At 39.0% G+C, this 22,825-nt stretch overlaps 1 protein-coding gene across 1 annotated transcript in view; it reads right to left on the bottom strand.

The window, feature by feature from the left end:
- LOC121685473 (pro-neuregulin-3, membrane-bound isoform) overlaps positions 1-22,825 on the bottom strand; it is a 79,543-nt gene that overhangs the window by 2,980 nt on the left and 53,738 nt on the right. The window contains exons 8-9 of the mRNA XM_042066037.1: positions 22,674-22,792; positions 6,430-6,600 (exon numbers count right to left, since the gene is read on the bottom strand). Coding sequence (XP_041921971.1) covers positions 6,430-6,600; positions 22,674-22,792 — 290 coding nt within the window. The remainder of the gene's footprint in view (positions 1-6,429; positions 6,601-22,673; positions 22,793-22,825) is intronic.

Here is a 22,825-nt window from a genome sequence, read left to right as displayed (position 1 = left end):
AGAAAGTCAGATATGTGTGTGTGTGTGTGTGTGTGTGTGTGTGTTTTGACGTGTGATGAAATAAGAAAATAAATAAAAGGTCTATAGCATAGGGTGAGGGATGTAAAAGTGCTAAAAGTCGTGTAGGTGTGTGTGTGTGTGGGGGGGGGAGGTCATGAGTGCTGAGGAGTGAATGAGTGCAAAGTCAGTATAGTGTGAGTTCAGAGTTCGGATGGCCTGGGGATAAAAACGTCTCCTGAGTCTCTCAGTTCTGGCTTTGTGACTACATAGGCGTCTTCTTGATTTCAGCGGTAGGAATAATCCATTGTTAGGATGAGAAGAGTCCTTCAGAATCTTTTGGGCTCTTAGGAGTACTCTTCTGGAATAGATATCTTGTACAGCAGGGAGTTGAGTTCTTATAGTATGTTCAGCTGAGTGCACTACTCTCTGCAGAGTACTACAATCTCTAACTGTGGAGTTCCCATACCAGGTGATGATGCTACCAGTTAGAACACTCTCAACCGCTGAAGTGTAGAAGGCCTTCATGATGGATGTAGAAACTTTGAATTTCCTTAGCTGACGAAGGAAGTAGAGTCGTTGTCTGGACTTCTTCAGAACATATTGAGTGTTAACAGTCCATGTTAAGTCTTCAGTAATGTGGACACCAAGGTATTTAAAACTTGTGACTCTCTCTACAGGTTGCCCGCTGATCATTAGTGGGGTGTAACTGTAGTTCTGCTGCTGCCTTCTGTAATCCACTACCATTTCCTTGGTTTTATTGATATTCAGTGTCAAGCTGTTAGATTGACACCACTGTGCCACCTCATCAACCTGATCCAAGTAGAGCTGTTCATTGTTGTTACTAATCAGGCCCAAGATCACTGTGTCATCTGCAAACTTGATGATGGAGGTATGACTACTGTTGGCTTTGCAGTCATGTGTGTAGATGTTGTACAGCAGTGGACTCAAAACACAGCCTTGGGGAGCACCAGTGCTGATGGTTAATGAGTCAGATGTCAGACCCCCCACTCTAACCACTTGTGAACGGTTGGTGAGGAAGTCAAATATCCAGTGACACAGGGTGGTGTTTAGTCCTAAGGCCTTCATCTTTGTGACCAAGGTGAGAGGTACTATCGTGTTGAATGCTGAACTAAAGTCAATGAACAGCATCCTCACATAATTCCCATTCCCCTCCTCCAGGTGAGTTAAGGTGGTGTGCATGAGGTTTGAGATGGCATCCTCTGTAGACCTGTTGGCTCTGTAAGCAAATTGGAGGGGGTCGAAGGAGGCAGGGAGGGATGAGCAGATAATGTTTTTCACAAGCTTCTCAAAACACTTCATCACTGTAGACGTCAGGGCTACTGGGCGGTAGTCATTCAGACATGATGGACTTTTGTTTTTCGGTACTGGAACAATAACAGACTGCTTGAGGCAAGTAGGAACTGTCTCTTGAGCCAATGATGTGTTAAAGATATAAGTGAACACAGGAGCTAACTGAGCAGCGCAGGATTTCAAAACCCTGTTAGAAATTCCATCCGGTCCAGCAGCTTTTCTACAATTAACCCTCCTAAAGGCATTGCTCACATCGACCTCAGAGACACAGAAAGGTGCATCCTCATTTGCATCACATGCTGCAGCTAGTGCAAGATAGTCTGTGTTTTTCATGTCAAAGCGAGCATAAAAAGTATTAAGTTCATCTGGGAGGGCTTTGAGAGGTCAATATCCTGAGAATGGCCTAATTTCCATTTTTTTACCATCCTGGTTGTCACTTTATGTACAACGTGTTATGTTCAAATAATAAAAGCGCAAACCATGCCTTTGACGCCTTTGATCTCCAAGTTACACAGCAAAAAATGAAATCTAACCAAGTGTTATTAATCTTATAATAAGATCAAAAAATCTATTTGGTATTGTTTTTAGTATGAAAAGACTTACCTAGCACTCTCTCGAAAGATAATTTTGACTTAATTAATTTAAGAAGACTTTGACTTATTTTAAGGAGTCTTATCTAGACAAATTTACTTAACGCACTGGCAGAAAAATTTGCTTGTTTTCAGGATGAGATGTCTTAAAATAAGTCAAACCTTTCTTAAATTAAGTCAAATGATTTCACGAGAAAGCGCAAGGTAAGTCTCTTTATACTGAAAACAATACAAACTAGTTTTTTTTTTATCTTGATAATATAAGACTAATAATCTTGGTTAGATTTTATTAAGCAGTTTTTGCAGTGTAGGTTCCAACTTGACGTACAACCATTTCCTTGTGAAAAAATCCAAAAACAAAGATTGTTCATATGCAGCCCCATATGCAACAAACTGCGATGCAGTGTGTGTTCTGACTAGGGCTGGGCGATATGGCTGAAAACTATATATCACAATATAAGTGTTTTATATTAGTCGATATCAACAATTATTGATTTTTTTTTTAACCTATTTCAGATAAGGATCAAAAGAAAAAATGTTCAATTTAAACACTTTTATTTTAAACTTAACCTTCCTCTGATTGGAATCACCTCAGTTACCAATCAAAGCAAAAAGGGAAAAGAAATGTCAACACAATCATGAAAAACACTCAAATAAATAAATGTGCACTTAAGTCTGAATGAAAAGCAGCACTGGTTGAAGCCTGGAAATATTGTAAACAAAAGTAGCTTAATTGGCTATTTTGTCATAGTTTACTGTAGTTTATAGTTGGACTGTTCAGTTTCTCCACGTGTGTTTAAGTTTCAAATTAATACTTTTTCTCCTTGGGACAGGCCCGTTTGAGTCTTGGAGAGTACTTTTCCATTTACATCGGGATTGAGGTGATATGAACTTAGCAGTCAATATGAATGCAAAAGTTTTGAACAAATTCGTGCAGCGTGCTAATGATGCTAATCGGATTTAATAGCAATTTAGCCAGTCATTTTGCATGATTGCGAATGTTTGGATTAAATTTGCATGCTTAGGAGGGATGCGTCTGTTGAAAGGGAGAGAGGGAGTGCACGGGGCAAGGGCCGAGAATTCGAGGCACTGAGGGCCAGATGTACTAACGCGTTTGCGCCCAGTTCAGGCGTATTTGTTTCGCAACATTTGTGTAAAATCATTGCGAGGTATGTACAAACAGGCTGCAATGATGTAAAAGCGCAAACTGCCTGTTGCGGGAGCTGAACATGGCTAATTGCGTTTTTCGTGTCATGCATATGCATTCATGGGAGGATCCAGGGGAAAGTGGGAGTTTAGCGTAAAAAAATGGGAGGGGAAGCGTAAAGAGCACCTAATTATGTATTCTGCGGTATGTACAAAGACTGCTCCTGACAGCGCATGTCTATTCTGCGCCTAAATACTTCCGCCTTGTAAAAGCAGGTGTTAATCCAAATTGCAGTTCAATGCGTCAATAAGAGAACCTTTCAAAGACAACAGAATCGCTATTTAGAGCACCAGTTTTGTAAGTATTTGTACTATCAAAAGCAACCTTAACTTTCGTTGGCCTTTTGAATGTCTTACTTTCACTTGCACGTCATTCACTTAAACTTTCCTACTTGCTAGATTTGACCAATTTTCCATAGCCTACATACACAAGTACTTTGAGTAAAACTACTGATCTTCATTATCTCCCTGCTTGTTAACATCTTATCATGTATGGTATAATTTCATGATCGCTAAATGTTTTGATTCTTTTTAATGTTGTCATCAGTTAACTTCATTCAACTGCGCTTGTATAGGCTCTGCCATTCAGGGTAACACTCCATAATAAGGTGCTATAATAAATAGCAAACTAGTAATTACCTAACCCTTTGTTAATATTTGTTAATTGTTACTAAAATATCTATTTGGTACAAGTTAATAGTTTTTTATCATTAATTCAATATTAGTTGTTTGCATAAAATCTGTATGTTAATATTTTAACAAATCTATTAACTAATATTGTATTAATATTTGTTAATAGTTAACTAAATGTCTTACTAATTAAGTTATTTCTTACATCATTTAAATGTTAACTGTTTATTTACAAACTATATACTAATATAAAAGTTAATGACATATTATTATTTATCTAGCTTTTCTGATTAGCTTTGTGGAGAATTTATGGAATTTGTTGTTGTGTGAGAGTTTGCACACCTCTTCTTCCACTTTGGTTGGTGCTTGAATTTGGTGAAATTCAGGGGAGGTGGGTGTAACAGAGTTAGAAATATAGTTTAGTGTTTGTATGTGATTTTAATTAAGCAGCTTTTTTGAGATTGGTGTTTTGGAGCCCCCTTTGGAGAAACGGTATACTGCAGCTCTGCTGCGTTTTGTCCTTGCATTGTTGCAATAGCTGATCAGAAGCGGTATGCTTTGCATTGGGTATGTTGACTTTATAAAGCACTCTCCACTTTGTTTTAATTTTGTAATTGTCAAAATGTTGTTTACGTTGAAAACTTCCAATATACCACCTGTATTATATTACTTTACATGTATTGTTAGGATTTAGTAGCAATTCTAGCAACTTAGAGAACGTTTATTAATGTTTTCATTATGACCACGAGTTCACACGAGTCTAACGTGACTAGCTGTAAACTCCGCTAGCAACTTTCCATGCATTCAGTGTAGTTTAGCTTAGTGCTCATGGAAAGTGCAATTCAGTCTAGCAGGAAATGAATGTACATTTAGTTTAGCATTATGTTTATGCATTACATCCGTATGGTCTACGTCTGTGAGTGTTTAGTGAGTCTCAGAATATTAATAAACTCGTTCTGTGCACCTGAACATTCCATGTCGCACGTCTCCCTTGCTAGTAGGGCTGACAGTGATGGTATAGGAATCATGCATGTAATATAGCCCATTCAACTACTTTTTATTTTGCTTCTGCAGATGCTGTTTTATGTATGCCAGTGCCTGAAGGCATGTTTTGTTTGAACTTTTCCTAAAGGAATAAATGTGATAAGCCAGTTTTTGGTCTCAGTCCCTTCACTGTCTGACTAATAGTTAAAGATTACTAATATATATATAAAGCTTAACCAACTTTATTATAAGGGTCCCCCATACTGATAGTTATATATTACTAATATATTAATTAAGCTTAACCAACTTTATTATAAGGGTCCCCCATACTGATAGTTATATATTACTAATATATTAATTAAGCTCAACCAACTTTATTATAAGGGGCCCCACGCTTATAGCTATATACTACTAATATATTAATTAAGCTCAACCAACTTTATTATAAGGGGCCCCACGCTTATAGCTATATACTACTAATATATTAATTAAGCTTAACCAACTTTAATGCAAGCGTTTCTGGCGCCGACAAGAGTGGCGGCATGCCAAGGTAGCTCCGTGTTTTTTTCTTGAATTTCCCCTTCGGGATCAATAAAGTATCTATCTGTCTATCTATTGTAAGGGTCTTGGCTGTAAAGGGCTGAACTGTATTTCTTTAACTTTGTGCAAAAGTTTAGAATGATTGAAATGTTGTTGCATCTTAATTGAATTCAGTAAATTAGCTAAAACTAAATGAGTAAAAAAACAATTCAACATTTAAAAGCCTAAGCAAAATTGCTAAATCATTTTTATTTAATTCAGCTCCTTACACCAGCCTACATTGGACTTAGCTATATTTGCTGGACCTTAACACTGTCACTATGTCTTCATCTATTGCTGTGTCCCATGGTAACATCAGGTCCGAAAATCTTGGGGTTGCTTGTTGTCTTTATTTGCACACTATTTTAGCCTACTTTCTACTTAAAGGAACCATATGTAAGATTGTGGCCAAAACTGGTACTGCAATCACTTTCAAATTACTGTAGAGCGGTGTATCCCCTCCCCCCTGACTCGAGGTTGCCAACCCGGATGCCAAAACACTACTGACTTTGTGATTAGTAGATAGGTAGAGGGTGGCGCATCAGGCCAAAACACAACATGACATGACAAAACACATCAACATCAGTTGAGGGCTGCAACTTCACTTTGTAAATGCCAATATCCTGGCCGGACTACTGTTGTCAGTGATATAAGTATTTGAAATGAACATGATTTCTTAATGTGATGTTGTATATTGTATACCTGTAATCATTGACCATGAAAACATAGGGGTAGACACGATCCTTTCTGTGCTATCATGTTTTGTTCAGGAGATAGATATAATGCAAAATATATAATTAGGCTATGGTGGTAAGCAAAATAGCTGCCATGGCTGCTAGGAAGCATGTAACATATTGTATATGGTATCACTGTAATCCTTAACCATGAAAACAAGGGGGTAGGCATCATCCTTTCTGTGATATCATGTTTTATTCAGTAGATATCATGCAAAATACATCATTTGGCAATGGCAGAAAGTAAAATGGTTGTTGCGGCTGACATGAGGGGATTTTACGATGGCTAACATACTTTTTTGATAGAGCAATACCTACTGGGTAATTGTGCCAATTTTGGTGCTTGTATCCACATAACGATTTCCGTAAAAATGGATAGATTATTTACCACTTACCCCATCACTGATTCAACTTCTCTGTTAGAGAACTCTGGATCATGGAGATATTGGGTGGAACCAGAATGTCTCTCTTCCTCAGTGGGATTCAGCATTCCTCTAGATAGGGGTGGAGTCTTACCACTGACAGCAACGGTACTCTTTTCAGAGCTGAAAGAAAGAGAGTCCCCGCTGAAAAAGACAATATAAATTGCTGTCAGATTATGAAATTAAAGGTGCAGGCAGCAATTGACCTATCGCAAGCCCCGCCCATCGAACGTGGATGAGCCAATGGCAGTCTAGTAGCTCCACACATGTAGGCAAAGTCCGACACCTTACAGCTCCATAGAAATGTATTGGTAGCCGTGATTTCTTTCTGGTTTTATATTCTTTCACACAAACATACGGGTATTTGTGGGTGTTTAAGGGCGTTTTTGGGAGGTAACCAGGTACGCCATGCTTTTGGAGGTGCAATCAAACGCTGCATTGCCATTGAGATCACATAGTAAGGATCACATAGTAAGCTGGCTCAAGGATTATAAAAGTTTTTTCTCGTGTTTAGTTGTAAAATGAAGGCACAGTTTTCATAGCCATACATGCGCACTTCTGGCTCCTTGGCTATCAATTTGGTAACGATAACGGGCAATTTGACGTCTTTAGAACACTAAACATATCAGAGGTGTCAAATGTTGAGTTACTCCAGTCTAGATTTTTTGATGTTAATCACTCCTATGATGTATTGCTATTGTCTATCCAAAGTAAAATGCCTGTTTTGAAGTTAACTGATGGTTAAATAACCAAAAATCTGATTGTTTGCACCTCCAAATGGGCGGTGACATACGTCTGTGACGCGAGTTTGTGTGAAAGAATAGTGATGGAAATTGAAAAAGGACGGGCAAACGATATGTGTGGGATTAACACAACACCGACACACAGAATAATGGCTTTCAATTTTGATTATGCTTTTTTGTGATTAGGTTAAATTAGAATAAACTCTCAGCTCTCCCCTATTTTAAGCAAAGGGTTACTCCTTAGCAAACCACAATGAAACAGTGTTCCACCACATCTATGGATCAGGTCAAACAGTTAACTTAATGTAAGTAAGATAAACAATGTTGTTTGTTGTTCTCAGCACTGCCAGCATTGTGTATAATGTGATTGTCACTTAGAGGAGACTCGTAGCATAGTTAGCTAACTGCTGCTAACGTGCTAGCATCGCCTCGTCAGAAAAGCATGGGGCTGTGCACAGTAGTGTAACATTTATTTACCATAAATTAATAAAGTTGAAGTCGCTCTGCAATGTAGATTATGTTTCTGTTTATTTGCAGTACCATGTTCCTTACATGACATGACCTGGTGCCCTTGTAATATGCATGCAAGTCTATCTAGCACAGCTAGCTATTAATATCAGTGAGTCCCACTCACCCCACGTCTAAGTTTGTCACCCAACAAACCTAGATATTCATTTTTATACATGTGTCTCCATGTCATACTGGAGTTGTTCAACGGATTCTAAATTAAATCAGATCCGTGGCTCTGTAAAAGAGCCTCTTGGGTTGTAACTTTTACAGACAGGCATGCGCGGATCTACGGGGTGGCAAAGGGTGGCAACTGCCACCCCTGGGACATAGTCTTGCCACCCCATTTATAAATCAGATAATATTTTGGTATATTTTATGTTCATACATGTTGGACTGTGAGAAGGTGTGAAACCCGCACCAAACTCCTCTCAAACAGAAATCGCCGATTTAGAATCCCCCGCCCCCTCACAATGGTTTCACCCATCACCATCAGCGCAGTGATCCCCGCGAAATTCCACCATTGGCAGCAGATTGCACAGTGCATGCAACTATGTGTCAACTGTCTGTAGGTCTACAACGAAGTGGTAAGTTTGACCACCAAGTCGAAAAAGTCCATAATCAGACCCATAGTTAGTCCATAAATCAGTTAACCCGGCAACAACCTCACTGTTAGTCTACGTCATTTACATCCGCAAGACTTTGTCTCATCGAATTTTTCGATGATGGTCAGGTCAGATAATAAGGGCATGCTCATGCGTAGCTTAACGTTAAACGTTTAAAGTCTATTTGTGTGTGTCGCTAGTTTATAACATTTGATTGTAGCCTAAATACTGCTGTCAATGTCAACCCATACACGTGATAATTCAACACGGGTTCTCAAAATTGTCATGCATCCACTTTCCCAGCATCTATGACTATCCAAATTTGGTCGACATGTCAAATCAAACTAGAATATCTAATCGGTGTCAAGCTGGTGGGGGTTGCGTTTTTCTTTTTCCTTTCTTTTCATATATGGTGTAAATCAATCTACACAAGTAAAAGTACAGTTACATGACTGAAATTCTACTCAATCACAATAAGTAAAAGTAGCCTACTATTTTCAAACAAACCCTACTCAGAGTAGGCTACTAGACTAGACGTTTGATGATGTCAAAGCACATCACATATGAAAAAAAAAAATCTTCCAGTTTCATTGGGTGATAGATTTCAATCATTTGCTGGTAGATGAACCAACAAGCTGAGGCCACCACAGGAGTTTGTGTCCTCAAGAAATTAACATGTTGCTTGTTCACTCGTGTTTGAGGTTGTTTCTTAATAGGATATTTATAAAGGTACTTTAATACAGTATACATGTACTTCATTATTCACCACTTTGTGTGAGTGAGTAGCCTAAATTGTGAATGGCAAAACGTAACATTTGGCACTAAAGATCAGGGACTGAGGGGGACTGATTTCCATTTAGGTTCGTTCTGAGCAAAAACATTATTTGATATCATAATATTATAATACCTATATAATATTAGGTCTTAAAAATAATAGCCTAACTTAAAGGCACAGAAAATGTCCTTGCTTTAAGCCTTGCAATAGCCTAACCTATGTATGCAACTGCATGACAGGCCTATAAATAGGCAGTTAGATAGTGTTGGATATTAATATTCTTTTTTTATCTACCGATGGCTTATTTTGTATGACTAAATTTGTCCATATTCCCTCAAAACTCACTAGAAGTTGTCATTTGAGGGGTCATGTTTTAAAAATACCCCCAAATCATCAGAATCTTGTTTCAATCCATATAACCTAAATCTATTTATGGCTTATTTTATAAATGTATCCATATTCCCTCAAAACTAACTAGAAGAAATCATTTGAGGGGTCATTTTTTAAAAGAATTCTCTGGGGGAACATACCTCCAACCCCCCCTAGAATTGCTTTTTGACACTGTATAATTTAAGTACAGACTACACAGACTAGTGATTACACAGAGAAAGAAATTCACATATTAAGACCCACATCACCCAAAACGCCAGCTACATCTCCGATTTGCCTCCCACCTCGTGTAATGTAATGTAGAGAACAAAACATATTCAATGAAGTCCGTAGAATGTTAAGTTTTGAATAATGTCCATGGCCCCCCTCCTGGAACCTCATGCCACCCCAGGAAAAAATCTCTAGATCCGCCCCTGCAGGGCTTACAGCTGCCATTGAAGTTCTAGTCAACTCCGGTCTGAGGCTGTCGGACTTAGCAACAGTAACTAAGGGGGGCGGGACTTTGCGAAAGGTCAATTGCGTAGAAAGTCGCATTTGTTTATGTTTATTTAAATTTATTAGCAGACGCTTTTGTCCAAAACAACGTAAATTATATTTTAAACATTTATATTTTTATGAAACACATCAGAGAAGTAGCTCACCCCTCCCTTCAGTATTCCCAGAATACCCCCCCCCCCCCCCCCCCACATATAGGTACACGCCTCCCCCACACACCCCATTATCCCATATGTTACTGAAATATGAGCCTACATCCTGTGATTATAGCGCCCCCATAGTGGTCAAAAGTCACCAAATTTCTTGAGCCTCCTCCTACAGTAATTAGGCCATGAGCTCATGTGCCAAGTTTGATTTTGATACTTGAAAGCCTTGCTGAGATGAGTTCACTTCCTGTTTGGTGGCTTCATCGGCAATTTCGATTGGCTGTGACATGCGAACAGTTTTGCATATGACTCCAAAAAGCAATGTGTTTGTGAGGCTTGGTCTGAACATCATCTGTGCCAAGTTTCATGAAAAATGTGTAAACTGGGAAAACGTTTTAGTCTGATGGTAAAAAGAAGAATCATAAACGATCAGACAAGTGCTCTCTTTGAGCAAGCACTTTCACAGACATCAAGTCAGCTGTCAGACTCGGTAGAAGACTTATTTGATCACTTTAATGCAACAATGGCAAACATTATGGGTGACATTGCTCCATTACAATTCAAGAAAGTTAAGGACAAACAGAAAGCACCATGGAAGCAAAACTTGACTTGACTTGACTGAGTTTATATAGTATATTTAGTATTTAGTATTTTAGTATCATGTTTATCTTCTACTGTCTCTATTGTACAGTGGAGTTTTTATATGTATATTACTTTTTCTGCTGTAAGTGCATGTTGTGTGTGATGTCTGTATGCTACTGAGACCTTGAATTTCCCCTTGGGGATCAATAAAGTATCTATCTATCTATCTATCTATCTAAAATCCAGCAGTTAAACACCTAAAAAAGAGAGTGTAGGAAGACCAAAAGAAAATGGCGTAAATACAAACTTTAGATCCACTATGAAATCCATAAAGAGATGCTCCGCACGTATAACTCCGAAATATGCAAAGCAAGACAGTCTTTCTTTTCTAACATCATCAGTTAAAGTTGAAATAACACTTGTGTTCTATTTTCAACTGTTGATAAGTTAACAAATCCCCCCTCACAATTAGCGCCTGAACTTCTCTCAACTAATAAATGCAATGAGTTCTCATCCTTTTTCAAAGGTAAAAATCAGACTCAACATATCTGTTCAATTACTAATTCAACATCCGAAACTTCCAGCTACAAATAGAAGGGAAACTTAACTTGATGTCAGAGGTCAGCTTGATAGACCACGGCACACTTGAAAAAACGGTACAGAATCTCAGCTCTTCCACATGTGGCTTAGACATTTTGCCAACCAATTTCTTTAAAACTGTTTTTCACCTTATAGCAGCAGATGTCCTTCACATGAATGTAAATTCATCACTGCTGTCTGCCATTTTTCCTAAGTCACTGAAAACAGCTGTTGTAAAGCCACTTCTCATGAAGAATAACCTGGACGCCTCCATGCTAAACAATTACAGGCCCATATCCAATCTACCTTTTATTGTCAAAATGATTGAAAAAGTAGTCTTTAATCACCACCTTCCTAACATCAAATGGGTATTTTGATTATTTTCAGTCGGGTTTTCGGGCAAATCACAGCACTGAAACAACTCTCATTAAGGTTTTCAATGACACGCCTCAATACAGATTCAGGTAAAACATCAGTCCTAGTGCTACTTAGTGCAGCATTTGACACTGTTGATCACAATATTTTATTACACAGACTAGAACACTGGGTTGGATTTACAGGCATAGTTATCAACTGGCTGAAATCATATCTACAAGAAAGGAGTTTCTTTGTTGCCAATGGAAACTGTACCTCAACACCAACATCCTTGACCTGTGGTGTTCCCCAGGGGTCGACCTTGGGGCCACTATTATTTAACCTCTATGCTCCCACTAGGACAAATCTTCCAAAAATAATTTGATTTCATATCATAGCTATGCAGATGACACACAAATTTACTTAGCTCTGTCACCAAACAACTATGGTCCCCTTGAATCTCTATGTCAGTGTATAGAACAAATCAACACCTGGATGTCTCAAAATATATTATAAGTAATTATATTTGGTAAAAAGGAGGAAAGACTTAGGGTTGCCACTGTCCTTGACACAAAAGGGTTGAAAGCAAAGGATACTATTAAAAATCTTGATGGTAGGCCCCAAAGGAGGTGGGAACAATGCCCTTGTAAATAGGCACAGTGCTATTTCAGGCAAAAACTTGGAATTTGTATTGAGATTAATATAATGTAAAATTGTAGGATTAACAGGAATTGTAGTTGCTCAACACCACGGGAACAGTTGGAAGGATGGTGAACTTACATGTTAGTAAAGGCAGGCGCAGGGGGAAAAAAACTGTTCAGTGTTCTGGGTAACGTTAACGTTCGCTGTAATGTTGTATGATAAAGCCACATTTAGGTTTGACTTCCTCCGCAATTACTTTGTTGTATGGAATAAAATAACACTGTATTTGTAAATAATTTTGCTGTTTGTTAAGTAATACATGTAATCAAGCTGAATGATAGAGAATAGCAATTTCAGATCTACTTTATAGGTGTCCCGTTATTCAGAATTAATAGCCACCCCACCAGCCAATCAGAAAAGAGTATCTCTTCTCTCCGGGTGATAATAATAAATACTGTAAATAAATAATGATTACATTTTCATTTCAGTTTAGTTGTGTTCAAGAGTCGTATTGCTGAAGGATAGAAGCTGTTTTTAAAACGGGTGGTTTCAGTTCTTATAGATCTGTAACGTTGTCCAGAAGGGAGAAGCTGGAAAAAGTGGTGGTTTGGATGAGAGGGATCTGTGATGATTCTGGAAGCATGGATTAAGGTGTGCTCAGAGTACAGAGTGTGGACTGTAGGGAGGTCACACCCAATTATGTCAGAGGCTTTAGTGACAACTTGCTCTAATTTCCTTTTGGTGCAACAGTCTGAACTCCCATACCCATAGTAATGGATGATGTGATGATTCTCTCTATGATGGCTTGTAGAATTGCACCAACAGATGTTTGCTCACATGAAACATCTAAAGTTGTCTAAGGTATAGTCTTTGTTCATAAAACGTTGTGTGAGTTGGTTAGTTAGAGTGTCATTTAGTTGTGAACAATGATATAGATGGTTTTAAACCGATCTTGAGATATCTAGTACTGTAGATATGGCAAATGTGTGACTCCAAATGACAAATGAGTTGCAATCAGTTGTGACACAAAGCAATTGAACAAATACCGTAGATCAGTGGTCTCCAACACGGTGCCCGCGGGCACCAGGTAGCCCGCGGGACGGCTATGAGGCGCCCCCAGCGCACCTTCTAAAAATAGCCAACAGGTCGCCTGCAGATCACGCTCTAAAAACACGCTCTATTGTGAAGTTTTTAATCGATATTTAAGAACCAGAACCAGAACCATTTTAAGAATGTATGTAGCCATACATCTGTAACATTAAATTGATATTGGTGATATCTTACAAATTGTAGCTGCGTTAAATTTTAGCCTTTGGCTCCAAATCCGTTTCCCATTCAGTCTTTAAACAACAACAGAAGCGGAGCACATACACGCTGCTCGCACACATAGACAGTAAAGGGGGAAAAACTAGCTTGTCTGGTGTAGCCAATGGAAGCATATCTTTGCAAAAGTTCTGTGGCCATTCCATGTTCGTCAAATACGGTTCTTGCATGATTGTTCAAGAACTGAAAAACAATTGCTTTAGCTCACAGGCCTTTTCTCCTCCGTAGGCTACTGCCGTATAATAGCGCTGAAAATGTTGTGGCATACATGACTGAGCAGGACTGTGCATTACCTTTTTTGTCAGATCATGGAGAGATTTCAGGTGTGCAATAACTTTAAAAGGAGTTTTCATATGTTAGGGTGGTGTGGGCGATTACTATTGAAATGTTAAAACTGAATTGTCCACTGAAATCAGAACTTAAACAACCCCTGAATTCATAATGGTGGGTGGGTATAAATTGGGTACAAATTTTAACCCAAATTATTAATTGCACAAAACGATTTGATTGTTTTGTTAAAAAAAAAAATAGATTAGATTCCCCATGCAAACTTTGAAATGAACAAACTGAACAAAAATGTTGGTAGTGTTGCATAGGCCCACACAATATTGATAATTTAAAAGTACAAATCTCATAGGCCTATTATTTAGGAGGACTACCCTCGCAAAAAAGGGGTGACGGTATGTTTGTTTCAAATGAGTAGCCCTCCATATGATTTCGGGTCTTCAGGTAGCCCTCATTCCCAAAAAGCTTGGAGACCCCTGCCGTAGATGCTACAGTTAAGAACAAAATTGGGTAACACTTTATAATAACTACACACAATTCATCATTTATTAAGCCTTTGTTACTTATTAGTTAATGGTTTGTTCATCATTAGTAATTTCTTGTTCATACATAATTTATCATTAGTAAAGCATTTGTTCACACAGTTATAAATGGTTTGTTGTAACCCCCACACTTGAAATGGACATGGTGTCATTGGAATGTAATGCTTATTTTTTATGCCAATCTCAGGCCATGTCCCTGGGTCAAAAAGAAATCCAGCAAAAGCTAAATTCTTTGTCCAGGTGTGCCCTTAAAGGTTAAGCTGAGTTGTACATGTTTGTATTAGTTTTGGGTGTTTTTCAGACAATGGAACATGGTGAACTTCTCAAAGTAAACGGTAACACTAAAACAAGGGGCTACATTGAGATTTTTGGTGGAAAAGATCAGGCAGTCTGCCGAGAGACCTGCCCCAATGGGCATCATTGGACTATTAAACCACACAATGATCCAAAACATACAGCCAAATAAGGCAAGAAATGGTTAACTGAGAACAATATCAACATTTTAGAGTGAGTCCAGACCTCAATCCATTAAAAAAGTGAGCACAAGGCCAGAGTGATGGCAAATAATTGTTCCTGACTGAAAACCCAGATTGCTGTTAAAAAGGTGTGGTCTAGTTTAGGAACTGAGGAGACCAGTTGCTAGAGTTTTGAGAATGAAATGCTGTCCCACACCTGCCGATATAGAATTCCAGTTGCTCAACAGTATGGGGTATTCTTAATCATGTTTTTCATTCCATGATGCACTTAATTTGAAAGGTCTGGACTGCAGACAGGCAATTTTAGCACCTGGACTCTTCCTAATGGAGAAATACTGTTTAAGTATGTGCAGAATTAAATTTGCCATTGTTTTCCTGAAATATTGAAGGTCTTCCCCGAAGAAAACATTGCCTGGATGGCAGTATATGTTGCTCAAAACCTGTATACATCATCCAGAATAGATTGTGCCTTGCCAGATGTGCAAGATGCCCATGCTGTAGGCAATGCACCTCCACATTATCATAGATGCTGGGTTTTGAATTGAGCGCTATAACAAGTTGAATAGTTGGATAGGCCCTCTCCTCTTTAGCCCAGAGGTGTCCTAGCCTGGGTTTTCCCATGCTGCCTTACGCGCGCAATTTTATTCACGCTGCTAGGCAGCCTGGATTCTATGGACTTCATTTTCACCTCAACGAAGGAACCAATCACAGAACGGAAGGAGGGCAGCAAGACGATGACGACACACCGAAGCCGTTATGAGCTACGTACAGACACATTTGATAGACATTCATAGCACCCAATAAAATTCTCTGGGCATTCGTAAACCACGTTTCAAATACAATAAAATGAATGTCTAGTTCCCAGACCCCATCTCAATGAAGTGTCCATGATTTCCAATAAGAATGGCAAATGTTGATTGATCTCACAACAGGACCTTTTCCCACTTTACCTCAGTCCATTTTAAACAAGCTCAGGCCCAGATAAGACGGAGGTATTTCTGTATCACGTCTAAATACATTTTTCTTTACAGGACATTTTCCCACTTTACCTCAGTCTTTTTTAAACAAGCTCGGGCCCAGATAAGACAGTGGTATTTCTGTATCACATCTAAATACAATTTCTTTTTTTGCATGGTAAAATTTACATAGCATTTCTGTATTGAGTATTAAACTGTGCTTATACAGTAGACAATGGTTTTCAGTGGTTATCCAATATTGTTTTTCAGCTCTGTCCCTTGTTTGCAAAAATCTCTCTGGATTCTCTAAATATTTTAACATTATGTAATGTAGATGATGAACTCCCCATATACTTCACAATTTCATGATAAGCATTATAATTACAGTACCCTCCACAATTATTGGCACCTCTGCTAAAGTTGACTAAAAACCGGTATAAAAAATAATCTGTTGGTGATTTATTGTAATCTCACAATGAAAACTAGACTGCATTTCCGGCGGGAACTGCGAAAGTGTGCTTGCCCTGGTCCGGTCACCAACATGAGCAGACAGTGGCATACGCTATGCTGAACCTGGCTTGATCCAGGCATTGTAACAGTGCCTTTCAGTGTTGGAGCAGTGGCAATATCTCAAAAGCTCTAGGAGAGGGCTATTCAACTATAGGCTTGCGGGTTGAATGTGGTTCGTTGGATTTTACCTGTGGCCTGCCTTCGAATTTAGCTTCTATGACTGTCACACGTCTTCAGGTAACCTACAGAGGAATTGAAATTATGAAATATGACCAAGGCATTAAAAAGCTGCTTGTTTGTCAGGATACTTTTTCACGGATTTATTTAAAAAAATATGAGCTATGAGTGTGAATGTTATATATTCCATCCCACAAATTATGTTTTACTGGTTTATTTGACAAATAATCTATATGGATTTGCTCTATAAAGACCTTATGTCTGTTTCGGATTGTTTTGTGAGCCTGGGGTTGTTTTGAGAGCCTATTGATGTAGCCTATCTCAGATGTATCTCAGAATAAAGGAATACTTCATATTACTCTAAACCACCGTCTGTAAATCAACTGTATACTACTGTCTACATTGCACTATATTTCTTGACCTGTCTCTGTATATTTCATCACCTTTCTATACTTTGCCTCACATTGCAACACAGCTCAGATCTTTGGTTGCTATGAAGGCCAGTCGTTCTAAATGGATGGTTGCTATGGCCAAAGGCCAGTTCTATCTCTGAAATGGTTTAAATGGCAAAATAAATCACGCCGATTTTGCCTATATTATTCAGTGAGGCGCGGTGGTTTATGGGATGAGTAGTTCCTTCGCTCGGAAATGAAAATATGTACACAGTCTTGTACCTTTGACTTTTTTTGGATTTTCTCATCGTTTTTTCACTCGAAATGATATGTTGTATGCTTATGAGTTATGCCGTAGCTGGTTAGCCTAAGACATGCTGTAAAACTCTTTAGATATGGACAATGGGACGTCAATGGGACAAATAATTGGGAATCTTACATCCGGCACCTAACCGCATTTTGGCTGTGGGCGGGACTGTGCATCTATAGTAGACGCATTTCAAAACATCGCGTTAGGAGTTAGGAGTCCTCGCGACTTCTTTTAAGCTGTCACAGACTCAGGTGCTACTTTTAGAGCTAAAGTGCTTTGTGAATTACTGTTAGTAAAAAAATAGCAGTCCTAAAGTTACAAGTGACTAAGTTACGAGTGCAAGCATCTCATATCAAATGAAATGACCATGGCATTACGCTAAACAACATAAATCCCAATTAGCAACATACATCTCATCCCTATAGCTAGCCACACAAGAAATTAATGATACTAAATCTCTGCTTAGCATGCTTCTCCGCTTAGCATTCTAATAACAGAAGGGGCACATTTATGTTGACCACTACAACATGACTCATGTCTGTAACTCTATAAAACACTTACTTTCATAAAGGACGCACACCATCCAGCACATACACATGGAAACCGATATTTTGGGCACTTGTTTGGCCACAAACTCGTCACTCTGAAACTGGACTACTGTAGGCTGCACCCAGGGTTGCTAGGGGCAACATGAAATAAACGAAATGAGAGTCTTTAAGTATTAAATGTGTACGTGTGATTACGAATGGATGTGTGTGGTTTGCAATTAGAATAAACAAGAAACAACATTTCCAATAATTTCCCATTATAAATTACATAATATTTGCACCTTCCTTACTTGTGAAGCTCACATAATTCTAATGATGTCACGTATGTATGTGAAATGTAATACAACGCTGCCACCTAGCGTTCAGATGTATTTAACATTAACGTGACATTTCCTGCTTGTACTGTCGTCAAATCCATGCTTTGAGGAAAACAATCTTTTTATCATAGTTTCCTCTTCAGTGAGCGATTACTAGGTCGTTTTTGTAACAGAGATGGCTGTTTATTGTCCCTAGGTTTACAGAAACACCTATTCATATTAATACGTATGGAAATCAAGTTAACACTGCCGACCACGGTTTGTCTATTACATGGCCCAGAACGCCTTGCATGTCTTTACAACAAAACAACCCAGTAAAACCTAATTTCCCGTAAACATATGAATTTGCATACTTGTAACATTTTTAATAATACTCTCTCATCATGACATTTAACAATAAGGAAAATTTAAATTTGAAAACCATCAATGTGAAAACAACTGTATTATGTAAGCTATATATAGCTACTGTTCTCCTATTTCAGTTCGTAAGTCCATACTATCCCATGGCAGAGCAAGGATTTCATGATTGGGCAAGGCTGCCCATAGATATTGTGGCTCCCCAGAGACATTGTGCATACTTGCAAGGCATTGTGATAGAAGTACAGCAAATGTGAAAGGTGATCGTTACCAAATACAGGTAGGTGGTTTGCCAAATGCTGGACATTTTTGGAATGTTTTCTTTTTTTTTTTGCTTATGCACCCTCACATTGGAGTCCCGAGTTCAAATACAAAATTTGGTATCGATATGTGACAGTGTTCCTGAGATATGGACGACTTCCTGTTTCGGAGCTTCGCCGCCGATTTTGTTTGGCTGTGACGGGCCAACGCTTTCGAAAATCAAAAATCCTTCTGGTAACTTTTGTGAGGCTTGGTCCAAGGATAATGTACGTCAAGTTTCGTGGCGTTCGGACCAAATTTGTGACCTGTGAAAATGTAGTTTCGCTTTCTGTTCAATCCAATATGGCGGACGAACGCCCACCTGACGTCATCTTCGCGAGCAACTTACACCGGTACTGACCGGACGTTTTAAAGTTGGAACGGTGTCTCTGTCTCAAAGGGCCTAGGCGCTAGAGCTGACAAAAAATTAGGGAGACGGGAAAAATAATAATAAAACTTAAGAAGAACAATAAGTGTGCTGCTTTGCAAGCACACTTAATAAATAGGAAAAATCCAACCTTGAAGGGAAGCAAATTTATTTTGAGAAAAAGGAAAATCTCAAAGAATAAAATATTTCTTACAAAAACACGTTGCTCACAATTATTGGCACCCCTGCCTGTAATACCTTCTTAAGCCTCCCTTTGCCAATAAAACAGCTTGTAATATTCTCCTATGTCACCCCATAAAGTTGGAGAATACAAAGCAAGGGATTTAAGACCGTTCGTCTTTACAAAATCTCCCCAGATTGTCCAGATTCCTAGTTCCACACTTGTGCATTCTCCTCTTTGACTCACCCCACTGTTTTTCTATGAAGTTTAGATCAGGGGACTGAGATGGCAATGATTTTGTGTTCAGAAAACCATTTTTGTTTTGATCTGGACGTTTGTTTTGGTTCATTGACCTGATGAATGATGCAATCATGACCAACATTTAGTGTCTTGGCAGAGATTGACAGATTTCCTTTGAAAATGTTCAGGTTTTTCTTGGTGTTTTTGATGATACCATGCACCTTAATTATTCATCATTCAATCATTTTCAACATTTGATATGTTGTCTGTGTCCTTTTTGCAGCTAAATATGAGTTTACAAGATTTGTATATTATCACATTCTGTTTTTATTTGCATTTTACACAATGTCCCAACTTTTTCTAATTTGGGGTTGTACAAGGGATTGCATTGTCCCCGGAGCAACTTGGGGTTAAGTGCCTTGATCAAGGGCACAAAGGTGGAAGCCGGAAATTGCACCCTCAACTTTTCAGGCTTCTGCATTCTAGCCTAGCTCCTTAACTACTACACTATCACCGCTGTCATGTCAGAGAGAAGCGTACACCAGAGTGAAGGCCTCGACTAACTAATGGGAGCTATATCTTGTGTAATATGCGTGTTTGTTCAGTGTAGGTGTGCAGTGCTCTCACCAGCAGGCATGAAAACGGGTCAGGGGTGAAAAAGGTGAGAAGGGCGCGCAAAGAGGGAAATGGCTGTTTCATAGCAAAACAAGCGCGAGTGACATTGTTGCCAATAGTGCATAGCTTCCATGGAGTATGAAGTTGCCTAAAAGCAGAAATTTATAAAGAACGCAAACTACAAAATGACTAATTTTTACAAAAAAATACCTTTATTTCTTCTTTTTGGCTTGGGCCTAAGTGTTGAGAGAAAGTGGAATAGAACATTAGGTCCAATATTCCAATATGTGGTTTAATGTTCTGCATTATACCCAATATTCCAATATGTGGTTTAATGTTCTGCATTTCTCATTAGTAGGTCACTTTGATACTAAAAGTATGATTCTATGTAATGACTGTATGATATCTGTACTGTCCCTGTGTATATCTCTGTGTGACTGTGTTTAGAGATTAGCAAGAATATTATGGACTTTGCAGTGTTTCACTGTTCTGCATGGCTGCGTCAGTAGCTATCTGCTCCGGATTGCCAGGCTGCCACTAATCAGGGTCTGATTCAGTGTAGTCCACGTGAGATGGGATGACCAACGCCATCTCCCGTCAGCCTGGAAGGATACTTAAACTCTAACTATTTCCTTGTCTAGTTAGAGCAGCTGATGGATCTTTAGGTGAAGTCATGCTGTCTCTCCCTTGATGCGCATCATTGTAAATAAACTCTGTTCCTGATTTTTCATACTATTGGTCTGACTGGGTCTCTATTAAATCTATGGTATCAAAATTACCATCAGTGTGAAGGGGCCCACTTGTGCTATTTGGCAACATGCTTCAGCCTGGCCCTCCTCTCCTTCTCAGTAATCTACATGAGTTTTCTTTCTTTCTTTCTTTCTTTGTGCCTGAAGTTATCAGACATTTCTGAAGATTTCATAGGCCTAATGGACACTTCATAGTAGACTATTAGAATAAGTGAATAAGATAAGTCTGAATATTTGTTGGACAAAACCAGGTAATAAATAAACTGGGTAGGGTAGACTAGGCTTTAATTTGTAAAATTGGTTTGAAATGTTTTAACCTGCAGCCTAGGCTACTTAAAAATTGTGGCATTGTGCTAGTGTGTTTAACCAACCAATAAAGTTGTGTGAACAGTGTTCACAATACATGTTAAACCCTGTAGACACAGGCCTATTGATTAGGCCACTGAACGTTTCTTAAAAGACAGCATTACCATGTCAAACACTGCTTTTGTCTCTGAACTCGACAAAACGCACCAGCCCAGTTTAGGAGCATTTAATTCAACTATTTTGTTATTCACATTAGCCTTTGCTATACTGATAAAGTATGCCAATTTGCTTCACCTTTTGTCGATCTAGATGGCTCAAACTGCACGTGTTCTTCATCAAATGAACTCTTTATGTCTATATTTCTGTCCAATATCGCTACCTTTAACAGCCTATGCTACATTGCTACACCTATCTCAACGTCTTTTTCTGACAGAAGTTGAAAGTTTCAACTAGCCCACCTGTGACATCAATAAGCATCTCCTTGCCGGGCTCACATTCCAGCTGACATTTCAGACGCATATATCTGTTGTCATACAGACAGGGAGGCTATTCCAGCGCAAGCGTTCTGTTCTGTTGGATTCAAAACGGCGAATTTCGCCGAAAGGTGAGGAGTTTTCATGCCTGCACCAGGAAACTGGGGCCGGCTGTAGCTTTCTCTCCCTGTGAAGGGGGGACAGCCACCTCACCATCTGCCTCACTGTCCAGTACGAGGAGCAACATGACATCGCTATGAGCAACCGCACATGCCAGAGAGCAAGAACACATAGGTGGTGACTGTTGCCAGCTGAGGAGGATTAGGGCTAGCCGTTGTAGACTCCATGGTGACAAAGTACAGTGCATGAGGCTCCATCTCAGTGCAATGGGGCCAGAAGGATGGTGAGCAGAGAGCCACCTGAGCGGGGTTCACCAGTCGTGCCCATCCAATATGGGCATAACTCGGCTGGATGGAGATGCGCAGCAATGGAAATCTGCTGCTATAATCACCTTTATTTGAAATATTTGCTGCCTTGAAAAAGACTGAAATTTGCTTTTGGTTTCAACTGAGGCGGGAGGGGGGGGGGCAGTGTGGCTTGGAAGGACTTCAAGTCCCTCCAGTAAACTCGCTAGCATGTTGGGCTTTATACTTCAAATTGCTGAAGAACAAAAAGAGGAATAGTCTATTGACTGCAAATAAATTCCCTGAGACAGTTGATAAGAGTGGGAAGCAGGGATTACTTCCCATTGGCTAACATCGAGTGAACTTACCTGAAAGAGAGCCTAGTAGATTTATAGGTGTCTAATTGCAAAGGCATATCATATAAAAAGGGCAAGATTAATCTTAGGCTGAATATATAGAGCCCAATATATAAAAACATCCACTCATTTTAAGAAAAACAGCTTTTTCTTCTAGGATTAGAGGGGTCTTTCAAACATTGGATAACAACACATTGGATAACAACAAGCCATACCAATTATGATTTCCTGCAGGGTCTTTGGATTGGGTGAAGGGAACTCTTGTAACCTCTGTAGAACTGGATTGACTCTTCACTCCAACATGTGCTTGGCTGTGAGTATTGTTTCTACAATACTGTAAAAATACAAACAAAAAGTAAACAAATGA

Source organism: Alosa sapidissima, chromosome 16 (genome assembly GCF_018492685.1).
Source record: "Alosa sapidissima isolate fAloSap1 chromosome 16, fAloSap1.pri, whole genome shotgun sequence".
In the NCBI taxonomy this organism is placed as follows: Eukaryota; Metazoa; Chordata; class Actinopteri; order Clupeiformes; family Clupeidae; genus Alosa; species Alosa sapidissima.
This window is presented reverse-complemented; position numbering and strand designations above follow the sequence as displayed.